Raw genomic sequence first — 13,090 nt, forward strand, 5'->3', positions numbered from 1 at the left:
TTTGAACATTTGACAGTCCCTGGCTTTTAGCTGGGGTCATTCTTCTGTTTACATTTGTTTACATACTGATATATGTAAGCTTAAGTCCACCGTTTCACTATTTACTTTTTGTTTGTTCCTTGTGTTTTATATCTTGTTTCTCTTTTTTCTTTTGGAGTACTTCCATATTTTTTAGATTGTTAATTTTAAATTCTTTAGCTGTTTTCTCCTGGCTGTATTAGAGATTACAGCACTCATTCTAGGGTGGGTTTTTTTGTTTTTGTTTATTTTTTTTTCAACTTTTTTTTTTTTTTTTTTTTTTTTGGGACAGAGAGCGACAGAGCATGAACGGGGGAGGGGCAGAGAGAGAGGGAGACACAGAATCGGAAACAGGCTCCAGGCTCTGAGCCATCAGCCCAGAGCCCGACGCGGGGCTCGAACTCACGGACCGCGAGATCGTGACCTGGCTGAAGTCGGACGCTCAACCGACTGCGCCACCCAGGCGCCCCTATTTTTTTTTTTTACCACTTCTGAGATAAAGCCAGAAGCTTCGGACCCTGCATCTGCTCCCCTCCTCCCAGTTTCTATGTTACTGTCAAATATTTTAATTTTCTACACACATACGCACACACATACACATACATTTTTTTTTGGAAGAAGCAGGAGGCTTTATTGTTGCTCCCTTATTGTTGCTCCTTATTTCCTTAGCTGCTTTTAGGATTTTTTCCTCCATCTTGTCTTCTGTCTTATGCAATTTTTTTAGGAGGTACCCAGAAATGTGCGTGTGTATGTGTGTTTCTCCTATTTTGTGATTTACAGTGATTTTTTTTTTTTTTTTTTTTTGCATCTGAGATTTAGTGTCTTTTCTCAGTTTCGAAAAGCTGTCGGAGACGATCCCTTCATATTCTGCCCCATTTTCTCTCCTTTTCCTCTGCGGTTCCAGTACTTATGTGTTAGACTGACTCACCCGCCCTGCAGGTTTCATGTTCTCTATGTGTCTTTTCCACCTTTCTTGGCTTTCAGTGTTTCAGCCTGCATCTTTCTTCTGGCTTTTTAGTTTACTAATTCTCTCTCTTGCTGGATTCTAATTTGCTTTTAAACTGGTCCATTGAGTTTTAAATTTCTGCTATTATGTTTTTCAGTTCTAGAGTGCTGATCTGATTATTTTACCAAAATTTCTCACCTAGCTATTTAATTTCCCAGACATATTAATTATAGGGTTGTTTATTTTTTAAGTTCGTGCCTAACCATTACAACGCATGGCTCTCCTGAGGGTCTTACTCTACTTAATAACAGATCATGAAAGACAAAAGGAGAAACAAACAATTCTTGCCCTTTGGTGTGCTTGGTATTTTTGATGGAGTATCAGATATTGGTTATAAGATATTTTTGCAGTCAATAATTTGAATCTGGATGAGGTTATCTTCTTCCAGAGAGAATTTGCTTTTGTTTCTGGCATTTGGTTAGGCTAGGAATAGATGACTTAAATCCAGTCAGAGAAAGAGATTTTTCAAAGCTGGCTTCAGTCTTTGTGATAGTTGTCTAATTCCTTATCCTTGCTGATAAGGATCTCAGCTGAAAGCCTGGCGTGATCACCAAGGCTCTTGCCCTTAGCGAGCCCTGAATTTAATTTTGTTTCCTCTCCTCCTCGTGAGAATACCTAAAATTCTTTTCAGCTTCCCTGTCGTTCAGCCATAACTTTCTGCTTTGCTTCTCAGCCTGAGCTTTCCTTTGGAACTGCCAGATGCCTTGAAATGAAAAGTAATGCCAAATGTTGGGGTCACCTCTCTGGGTTTCCCTTCTCTCTGGGGTCATGGTTATATGAGACGTTGCATTCGTAGCTCTATACGCCTTCAAAGAATTGTTTTATAATATTCTGTCTAGATACTTGACTCAATTAGATCACGTGAAATTTGCTGTTCCCATATATCAAAGCTGGTTGCATACTGGCAAGATCATGTGGTTCAACCAAAGGTGTTCCCAGTGGAAGGTTTGGTCTGAAACAAACTAATATACTATTGCTCAAAATCCTCAGAATCTAGGGTAAATCAAATGCTATGGGAGCAAGTGTACAAAGATGACTAATACATATATTCATATGTAATGTATATTGTCACCAAAGACTACTTTTCTATGGAGTCAGGGATGGTTCTTGTTTGTTAGAGTCAAATTCAGATGACAAGTCAGCGGCACCAGAAATCTCAATGTAAAGAAGTTATCTGTGTACCTGAAACATTATTACTAGGAAACTGTCCTTAAAAATTTCTAGCAAACTCTCGTTCTCATTTCTTTTTCTGTAGGACTGCTTATGGATGCCCAAATGCATTAGGTTTGGGTGGTTTCTGCCCTATACTCCAACAGATAATGAGTATGGTGCTTGGAAGCATCATTACATTGCTTGTGTGTCCAACTTAGATTGGCCAATCCCTAGGGAAGCTACTGCTATGTATGGGACCTTGAATGAACCCAAAAGAGAAGATGAGGAGCTACAGGAGAGACAAAGAGAAAAGTGCCTACGGAAAATAATTTGGGAGAAAATTGCGCTACGTAAAAGTGAGCAGCATTTGAAAACTCTATCTTATCCAACTATTGTAGAAACGAATGGATTTACACACAAATTCCCACAGAGGAGGATAGTTAGGTCTTTCTGGAATAGCATGTGGGTGGCAGTCTCTAAAGTATGTTCAGGACAAGTTCTCCCCCCCCCCCCCCCGGATATTTCAAGTTCATGAGTAAGAAAAAAAAGATTTCAGATGAAATACAGAAAGTCAAATATCAGTGCCTCCATTATTATTCTGGTTACTCTTGGGTTTAGGAGTTTAGGAGACAAAAACAGGGAGAGAGAAGAATAACGCAGGCAGAAGCAAGTAAATAGGCTCAGAAGAATTGGGACTGGTGACAGAGAGGTAGGAATGAAAATAGGCACGGAAGCAGGAAAAATGGCATTAAAAAAAGCAAAGTGGAAAGGGAGGAGGAATAAGACCCACTCTCAGCTAAGCCTTCTGATTTGCACAGTGCACAACAGTCATCGACAAAAGTGATTTGAGTTCTGCCATCTTTTTTTTTTTTTTTCACTGACTCACACCCGGTGAGATCCTAACAAATGGGAAGTTACTTGAAGCCAAGAAGAAGTGCAGAAATGGACGTGATGCCTATACATTGATTAACTGGTTTTCACAAGAAAAGGGGTGCTGGTTCTCTAAGCTTTGTCTCTTGACCTGACATGACTGGTAACTCACAGCCACAGTGCTGAGATGATAAGAAATCCAAACAGAGTCTGTAGAAAGGGCTACAGTTATTGCCATTTGGAGCAGTGCCCTGGTACGGCTTGATTTTTGATGCCTTTATCTAGGTAGACTTGGCTGAGAGAAGCAAGTAAGAACCGAAGTAAACAACTGAGCCGGTGCTATTTGTTTTTCAGAGGAGTTATTTAAAGTTCGACCCCCTTGGGCGAGCGGAACGTGCTGCTCCAGATTGTTAAAATCCAAATGCCAGCCACGTCTGTCCCAGACTGTGAGGGATCGAGTGGGATTACATGAAGCTTTGGAGAAACAGCTTGTTTCGGCATCCTTAGAAGCTTTGCCCAAGCGGTAAGCAAACCTCCATCTCCTGAAAGCTCAAGACCATCCCATGATACCAAGAATTCGTTCTAGAATAATTTAGCTAACACGCAGGGAGCTCGTATAATTATCTGGCTCCTATCCTATGAAACAGCAACAGAAATAACTCTTTAGTCCTCAAGACCAGTGGTCTATTAACATGTTCTCTGAAGAGGGAAATCTGTAACTTTCAAAATAAATTTTATATTTCAAATATTCTTGACCCTACAAAGAGGCTGGACTGTAGGACACGTTCTGTGCAAAGCTATTGAGCAAAAGTAACATTTTTTTTCAGAAATGTTTTTTTATGGAATAAGCATATCCAAATGGGACTGTGGGGGTAAGGGTAAGAGAATAGAGTCATTCATTACTCAGAAAGCTGTGGGGACCAGATGATTTAGGAAATTTTAAATTTCTCAGCTGTTCCTCTTTAAAACGTCATTTTGAACCCCTAAGTATGTCACTATATTCATTCTGAGTGCCCGATAAACGCTAAATAAGTTCCAGAAGCCCTTTCCAGTGTCCTTCAAATGCAGGAGGAGAGGCCCAAAGGCCAGCTCCAGCCCCTCCCCACTCAAGAACCCCATTTGCTGCTGTCCCCAAAAACCGCAGGGCGAGACTGAGGTCCTACGGCCACATGCCTTGTTCAGTATGAGTAATGCCCAGACAACATGTCAGTGCTCCAGCATCAAAATCAAATGAATAGAAAATTAAAATTTCACTTCTTCCCCTCCTTTCCCTCTAGAAGCAATGTTTCTGGAAGCCATTCCTATCCTTTGTTATCAAAGAAAACTTGGCATGGTGTTCATAAAAATGATGACAGCGGTTCATATGCTTCCCAGCTCCACATCATATTAATATCATCTCGGATTCCTGCATATGAGGTACAGAGTGTGTTAGGAGGCCTGCCCTTTTTTGAATTGGGTTGTTTTTTTTTTTTTTTTTTCCTTTTTCATCCCCACTAGAGGACGTATGGCAATCTTTTGGCCCCCGTGTGTATGAAAAGGATTCATCTTCTGAAAGCAAAACGGTGTAAGTGGAAATTTACAGACCCAAAACACTTTTAAAAATCAGAAGCGATAAAGATACCCATAAATCAAAATTACTTTTAAGAAAGCATGAAAGGCCAAACCACCTTGCAAGTAGTTAAGTGTCCGGCGAATTCTTACTGAATTGAATTTGTTGCACTCAGCCCAAAAAAGAGCAAGGTGATTAAGGATTATTTTAAAACCTCTTTGGAGGGGCGCCTGGGTGGCGCAGTCGGTTAAGCGTCCGACATCAGCCAGGTCACGATCTCGCGGTCCGTGAGTTCGAGCCCCGCGTCAGGCTCTGGGCTGATGGCTCAGAGCCTGGAGCCTGTTTCCGATTCTGTGTCTCCCTCTCTCTCTGCCCCTCCCCTGTTCATGCTCTGTCTCTCTCTGTCCCAAAAATAAATAAACGTTGAAAAAAAAAATTAAAAAAAAAAAAAAAAAACAAACCTCTTTGGAATGCCCAAGGAATTAAATACTATCATGTCACCACCATTTCTCAAAAGAAGAATGTCAGGAACCCTAGTTTGTGACCTATTTAATGAGGTGCCATTAAATTAAAATATGTTCTTTCTCTGGGACACGTGGGGGGCTCAGTCGGTTGAGCGTCCTACTTCAACTCAGGTCATGATCTCATGGTTTGTGAGTTCAAGCCCAAAATCAGCCTCGTTGCTGTCAGTGCAGCGCCTGCTTCGAATCCTCTGTTCCCCCCCACCCCTCCCCCACTTTCTCTCTCTGTCTCGGTCTCTCTCTCTCCCTCTCTCTCTCAAAAATAGACATAAAAAATGTCCTTTCTATAATGAAGTTATTTGTTTTAATTTTAATATGAGTAATAAGAACAATAAAGGAAGCACAAAGAAGACATAGGAAGCACGTATTTTTAGAGATGTGTGAGTGTGTGTATTTGTATATATGTGTACATATGTATGCATTGATACACAGGGACATATTGAAGGGATGACACGGGGCAGGTTATATTCATTGGCCTACTTAGAAAGTGTTTTCAAAAAATTGTATTTGTAACAAAATGGTTGCTTTCAAGATATGAAGTCAGTATTCTTTCTGGGCACTGAAAGACATTGACTCTGATCACTCACAACCGGCCGACTTAGTGGATACACATGAAAGCAAGATCAGAGCTTTGATCTCCAGGTGGGCCCCAGACAGTTTCCCTGATGTTTAATAAGGGGCATCAAGCTGGGCACAAAGGATAACTGGTGATAGAATCTGGGTAAAACAAACAAACGAACAACAAAAACCGGTTAAAAGTGGGTGGTGGGTGGGCTAGATGGGTGATGGGTATTAAGCAGAGCACCTGTGATGAGCGCTGTGTGTCGTGTGTAACTGATGAATCCCGGAAATCTACTCCTGAAACCAATATTGTACTGCATGGTGACTAAAATGTAAAAAATAAAGTAGGTCTATCCTCCTATTTGTCTTCTTTACATAAATCTACGCCATAATTACTCATTTTATTATACATGTGATGGGTGTTTAAGCAAAAAGTAGGTCGTAACCGTGTGGTAGTTCTTTGTTGGGTGGAACTGTGTGACCTTCAGAAAGTGGCATGAGGTTTGCGGGCAAAAAAAAAAAAAAAAATCGTGGACTTGAATGACTTTCCAACATGTCTGCTGCTAATGAATTAACTTTATCACAATGAAAACTTTATTTGGTTGTTGAATTCAAAGCACAGTGGTTTTAATATTTTTTTAAATGGGATATATTCAATCAATCACTATCGATAATTCAGAACTTCATAATTAAGAGGAAAACTTTAAATCTATTTTAAAAGTCCATTGTGAAATCATATGATCTGAATTTTATTATGTTTAAAAGTTGCACATGTCTTTGCACGGGTATGTACAAAAATAAAAAGACTGGAAGAAAGTAATCTAACTTGTTAATAGTATTTACCCCTGAGGGATGGAACTGTAGGTATACTTAATTTTCTCCTCTTATAATTAGAAAAGAAATGAAATTATTTAAAAAGAAACCAACAAAGGAGAAAGCTTATCTTCCTCCTTCCACAGTTTCTGACAATAAGTCTTTAAAAATCAGAGAGTATTACATACCCATTGTCTTTATTAATAAATATGCTAAAATAATGGGCTCTGTTTTCATTTTCTAGATAGTAGTGGACAGCATTAAGGCAGGTATCATTTCTCTGGTGTATGAACACTGTGGCTTAACCTTGGAGAGCCTGCTTTATCTCATAGAAAAAGCTCTGGATGGACGGAAGGCACAGAGTGTGGGGATATTTAGTGAAGGAGACAGCAGAGAAATCAATTTACTCCAAGGTAAGCTGGGAGATTCGAGACAACAACCAACTTTGCAGCAATGCCTACCACATGTATGACCTCCAGAATACTATTTTTCAATTTGCTAACAGAATTGATATCCTAGCTCAAAGGAGTCATAGAGGAGGAGTCCCTCTTATTCAAGGAAAGGTCAGCCTTTTTGTTCTATTCAGGCCTTCAACTGATTGGATGAGGCCCACCCACACTGGGGAGAGCTATCTGCTTTACTCAGTCGGCTTATTCAAATGTTAATCTTATTCCCAAACACTCTCACAGACATACCCAAAATTATATTTGACTAAATATCTGGGCACCAGTGGCCCAGTCAAGTTGATACGTAAAATTCATCATCATACCATTAAACAAAAACTTCCCTTGTCCCCCTTATTCCAGCCTCTAGGAACTACCATTATACTTTCTGTTCCTATGAATTTGACTACTTTATGTAGCTCATCTGAAGTGAAATCATACAGTATTTAACTTTGTGACTGGCTCATTTCACTTAACAATGTCATCAAGTTTCATTCATGTTGTAGCTTATGAAAGGATTTCCTCCACTTTTTAAGGCTGAATAATATTCCATTGTATATGTGGATCACATTTGGTTTATCCTTTCATTTGTTGATGGACATTTAGTTTGTTTCCACTTCTTTGTTTTTGTGAATAGTCCTGTAGTGAACATGAGTATGCAGATATCTCTTTGAGATTCTACTTTAAATTCCTTTGGACATTTATCCACATATGGGAATGCAGAACCATATGATAGTTTTATTTTTAATCTTTTGAGGAACCTCCATACTATTTCCCACCATTTTATGCTCCCTTGTGCACTGTTGCAGACAGAAAGTGTTCCATTTTCTTCGCATCCTTGCCAACACTCGTTGTTTTCTGTTTTTGTTTTTAGTTGATAGTTAACTATCTTAATGGGTTTAAGGTGATATTCATTATGGCTTTGATTTGCATTTGTCTAATGAATCGTGATGTTGAACATTTTTTCATATGCTTATTGGCTATTTGTATATCTTCTTTAGGGAAGTATCTATTGAAGTCCTTTGCCCATTTTCTAATGGGTTTATTTGATATTTTTTATGGAGGTGTAGATACTCTTTATTAGTCTGGATATTGATCTCTTGTCAGATATATGACTTGCAAATATTTTCTCCCATTCCGTATGCTGCCTTGTACTCTGTTTATTATGTTCTTTCATGCACAAAAGTTTTTAAGTTTGATGAAAGTATAGTAATTATAATAGCAGCAAATATCACTAATAGAATGCATTGTACTTCCAAATGGTTTATACCACAAAGGAAAGGATTGACTGGTATCATTAATTTGTTATGGGTCCTCTTTTAAAAATGTTAATGGTGGGGCACCTGCATGGCTCAACTGGTTAAGCCTCGGACTCTTAATTTCAACTCACATCATGATTTCCTGGTTTGTGAGTTCAAGCCCCAAGTCGGGCTCTGCACTGATCATGTGGAGCCCTTGGGGTTCTCTCTCTCTCTCTCTTCCCTGCTCATGCTCTTTCTCTTTCTCTCTCAAACTAAATACATACATACATACATACATACATACATAAACATTTTTTTAAAATGATGATGGTTATCCTTTCCGGGGGAAGAAGATGATAAGCGTTTTAGAACTAAAGTTTCAGTTTCTAACCCTCCTTCTACTATAACTTACATTCTTTCCTTGTTATACCTAAGATAGAACTGTTTTAGCATGAAATCTTCCACCTTTGGGAGATGAGGGAAGAAAGGGAATAAGATGGTCAAGGATCTGGCTGGCAGGGAACTCACAACGTGGCCAAGCGAATACCTGAATCACCCATAAAACTGCCATCTCTGTGGCTATGTCGCCCAATGATCCATTCCAGCTGCTAACTCAGGAACGGGGCAGGAAAGCTCTGGCAGGCTGCCGGGGCCCACTGATCCATCTGGGGGAATCCCAGGAGGGCTGCACAAACCGAAAGCATAGCTCCTGGCTGGGTTTGCCAACACTGTTGCTGAACAGATGCAGATCAACTCATGGCAAGAGAAGCCAATCACTCAAGAGACAAGGGTTTGGAAGAAAGAAAGGGAGACATTTATTTTGAGTGCCAGTAGCCAAGGAGAGTTGCAGGCTTGAGCCTAAACAACCGACCTCTCCACCTGCAAGATGGACACTAGAGTTTTACAGAGATGAGCTCCGTGGGGTACGTGCACGAGAGCAGGCAGGGGGCCTGATCATGAGCTGGGGGTTGGTATGTGCTCAGCTCACAATCACGGGCAGAGAAGGGGACACACGTTAGGTGTGGTCTTTGAGGCATTCCATTGCTATCAGGGCTTTTCTGGTCCAATTGGAAGAGTCCAGTCATTGCATAACGTCTTGTCAATGTCTCCAGAAAGTGCAGTGAGAAATAGGCATAATGGGTTTTCTTTGGAGCAGGAGTTAAGCAGTCTTGTCTATTTCTGGGTTTAACTGTTGGGGGTCTTTGGTTGAGCAAGAGGGCTTGCTGACAGCTAGAACTCAGCATGCTTGGGATAGGTTTAGTGAATTTTATTATTAACGAAAACAAGCTGCTTTTGGTTTATCTTTACCTTATTTTTGTCTTTTTTTGTTCAGGTTAGCTGTGCCTGGGGCAAGTTACGTTCCACACCTGATTTTATATGCCGCCCCCCCCCCCCCCCAAAGTAAAGCATGGCTACTAGTCAGGGTTTAAATTTACGATTAATTACATGGCAGCTCTCCTCTAAATGATGGAGAGGTATCAATTGCAAATTTATGCCGTGGCGTAGTAGGTTCACCTCTTACAGAGTAGAAGAGCCTGTTAGGGTTTTCTAACATCTCAGACTTTTTGTTCTCCAGATGAGACAGGTTTCAAATTTTTTTTTTCAACGTTTATTTATTTTTGGGACAGAGAGAGACAGAGCATGAACGGGGAAGGGGCAGAGAGAGAGGGAAACACAGAATCGGAAACAGGCTCCAGGCTCTGAGCCATCAGCCCAGAGCCCGACGCGGGGCTTGAACTCACAGACCGTGAGATCGTGACCTGGCTGAAGTCAGACGCTCAACCGACTGCGCCACCCAGGCTCCCCAAGATGAGACAGGTTTCTAAACTCTGCCTTTTTCTTGTTTTCTTTCTTTAAAAATAAAAAATTAAAATATATATATATACATATATATTTAATGTTTATTTACTTTGAGAGAGAGAGAGAGTGTGTGAGAGGGACAGAAAACACAATGGGGGGAGGGGCAGAGACAGGGAAGAAAGAGCCACTCTGTCAGAGCAGAGCCCTGCTTGGGATTCGATTCCACAAACCGTGAGTTGATGACCAGAGCCAAAATCAAGAATCAGATACTTAACCGACTGAGCCACCAAGGTGCTCCCTTTGTTTTCTTTTTTAAATGTCAATAGTAACATAACAAAATACCTGAAAACGGAAGTTTTTCCCTCTGTATAATTGTGGTGTTTCTGCAAGAGCTTTTGCCTTGAAACCAACAACAAAATGAAATCTCTGACTCCAGTGATCTCAACAGGTCCTTCCGTTCTGTATCTAGACTTCTCGGTGGAAGGAAGTGAAATGTTGGGATTCTTGCCTGACTTTGTTTTCAACTGCCTTCCTGGGACTTAAGAATTCAGAGTCTCCAGGAGTCCCTTAGAAATGGGTCCAAACACATTCTCATTAGTTGAATCATCATATAGAATTCCCAGGAAGTGAGCGTTTCCAGGATGGTTACCATCTCTGGGAACCTTCTGTTCTGACTTCTTTTTTGATTGACAACTGTGAGAAACATTTTAACTTCAGAACTTGGTTGCAAAAATCTCAGGGCTTGACTGACCGTCTACCTTGAACCCTGCTGTGAGCCTGGTAACACACTGCTGCTTTTGGGGTGTATGTACTTTAATTTTGGGGTGCATACACTTTACTTTTGGGGTATATATACATCGGAGGCAGAGAGACGATGTCCTAAACCAGAGTGCACAGCGTCCAATAAATTCAGAATGTGAAGGAGATTGTGGCCATGTTGGGGTCCTTTTGTGGCCCCAGTGTGGTGCAGTGCTAAAGGAGAGGCACCCTCCAGACTGGAGTCTTAGGAGCAGATACTGGCTTTTTGAGTTGTGGTTGCTTTTTCACAAACCGCTAAGGGTTTCTGTTCCTGATAATGTTACAGACTAAGAGGACATTTTGATTTCTTTTCCTCAGGTTATAAAATTGGTATTAAAAATTTATTGAGGCCTGAAGTGAGAGACTTCTGGGAGAAATTAGGAAGCTACGTGGCTCCCGAACAAGAAGGGGGTCACGTGGACCTCTTTGTACCACTCGGAGCATCCGGTCAGTTTTGAAAGGCGGTGGTCGTGCCTACTTTATAGTGATATTTTGTGGATTTTTGAAATGCCTTCAGTTCGTATGAGTCAGTCCCATGTTCTTCTTTATTTCTTTTTTTCTCTTATACCTCACATACTCAGGTATTTAGGGGGCAAAGAGTTGTGGGTAGTTGTCAAAGTAATGAGGGGCAAGAACAGAAATAAAGTCACTAGTGGCAAGAGCCAGCCAAGAGCATTATTTGTATTTCTTCTGGAAAACATGGTAAAATCAGCCTCCACTATACAGGAGAAAGTGCCTGACCAGCACAGAAACCATAATCTATCAACCTGAGAAAAGCCTCCCCGCTGTGTTCTGAACCTGGAAGGAATGAGCATGAACTTGGTGACCAAAGACCTTGAACTTGAATCCTAGGCATACCACTTTAGCTGTATGGCCTTAGGCAAGTTTGTGGACCTCTGTTTCCTCAAGTTAGGAGAATAGTATCTGACCTTACAGGACTTGTGAATATCAAAACAATGTAAATACTTAAAAATAAATAATACAAATACTTAAATAATACTGGAAAATTAGAAACAGGTGAAGCGCTTGGTAAAGATGAGACTGGCTGCTGATCACCGAGGTTGCTGATAATGTTCAGCGCCCCTCGGTCCAGTATCAGTCACTATAATTCAAAGTTGATTTCAGTACCTGAAGAGAAACTTTAGAAACAATAAGACAGATTCACTTTCTAGACATCTATTAAATAAAAGCTCTGCCATCATGGGCTTATTTTTTTTTTTAATTTTATGTATTTTTTAATGCCAAGCAGAGCAAAGCAGAGGGAGTATAAGATTAAATTTTCTCGAACAGTTTCTTATTACCCATTCCTTAGGGAACTGTGAGTCTTAAAGCTCTGTCTAATCCTCAGATTTCACTGAACTATTCATACATGCAAAGCATGCCCCTGCCACAGTTGAACCAGGGAAAAGGGAAAAACAAAAGAATGGGAAGAGGGCTAGGGGAAAATGAATTACAAAATATTATAATTTTTTTTCTTATACAGTTATGATAATTATGTAATCTTAACTATAGAAAATAGGTATAGAAAAATCTAGAAGGAAATACAACAAAATATTAACAGCATCTGTCTCTAGATGAGTTTTTCAGATTTTCTACATTTGAAATCAAATCTGGGTGGCGTGGGATTCCTCGGTTTAAAATCTGTGTGGGGCAGGTGGGAGTGGCAGTGGGGTGTGTAGAGAAAAGGGTTTGGAAGGATGTATGTCAAGGTGTTAACAATAGATAAGTGATTTTTCTTTTTTTCTTTTTCTTTGATCTCTTATTTGTCCCGATTTTATTTTTTTTATTTTTTTATTTTTTTATTTTTCTTAACGTTTTTATTTATTTTTGAGACAGAGCATGAACGGGGGAGGGGCAGAGAGAGAGGGCGACACAGAATCGGAAGCAGGCTCCAGGCTCTGAGCCATCAGCCCAGAGCCCGACGCGGGGCTCGAACTCACAGACTGCGAGATCATGACCTGAGCCGAAGTCGGACGCTCAACCGACTAAGCCACCCAGGCGCCCCTGTCCCGATTTTCTATAACGAACTAGTATTACTTTTATAATGAGAGCAAAACAAAAATTTTAACTGAAGTAGAACAAAAAGAAAGGATTTGGGAAAGGAAAGCTTTGAACGGCTTGAAAATAAGGGCAAAAGGGGAAAAGAACAATAGATTTGGTGATATAAGAATCGTCTCAGGGCGCCTGGGTGGCTCAGGTGGTTGAGTGTCCAACATCTGCTCTGGTCATGATTTCCTGGTCTGTGAGTTCAAGCCCCGCGTCGGGCTCTGTGCTGACAGCTCAGAGCCTGGAGCCTGCTTCGGATTCTGTGTCTCCCT

At 40.6% G+C, this 13,090-nt stretch overlaps 1 protein-coding gene and 1 long non-coding RNA gene across 12 annotated transcripts in view; one reads left to right on the forward strand and one right to left on the reverse strand.

Moving 5' to 3' along the window:
* The window catches only part of ECT2L (epithelial cell transforming 2 like), a 68,726-nt gene that overhangs the window by 20,900 nt on the left and 34,736 nt on the right, over positions 1 to 13,090 (forward strand). For 8 of the 11 annotated variants that reach the window (XM_019831302.3, XM_045058119.1, XM_045058112.1 and 5 more), the window contains 5 exons: positions 2,280 to 2,532; positions 3,401 to 3,569; positions 4,324 to 4,462; positions 6,735 to 6,903; positions 11,091 to 11,219. In XM_019831302.3, coding sequence (XP_019686861.3) covers positions 2,280 to 2,532; positions 3,401 to 3,569; positions 4,324 to 4,462; positions 6,735 to 6,903; positions 11,091 to 11,219 — 859 coding nt within the window. The remainder of the gene's footprint in view (positions 1 to 2,279; positions 2,533 to 3,400; positions 3,570 to 4,323; positions 4,463 to 6,734; positions 6,904 to 11,090; positions 11,220 to 13,090) is intronic. The other 3 variants (XM_045058115.1, XM_045058116.1, XM_045058111.1) reach the window with 2 other exon arrangements.
* LOC123385556 overlaps positions 1 to 13,090 on the reverse strand; it is a 34,721-nt gene that overhangs the window by 19,512 nt on the left and 2,119 nt on the right. The window lies entirely within an intron of this gene.

This window comes from Felis catus, chromosome B2 (assembly GCF_018350175.1).
Source record: "Felis catus isolate Fca126 chromosome B2, F.catus_Fca126_mat1.0, whole genome shotgun sequence".
Classification (NCBI taxonomy): Eukaryota; Metazoa; Chordata; class Mammalia; order Carnivora; family Felidae; genus Felis; species Felis catus.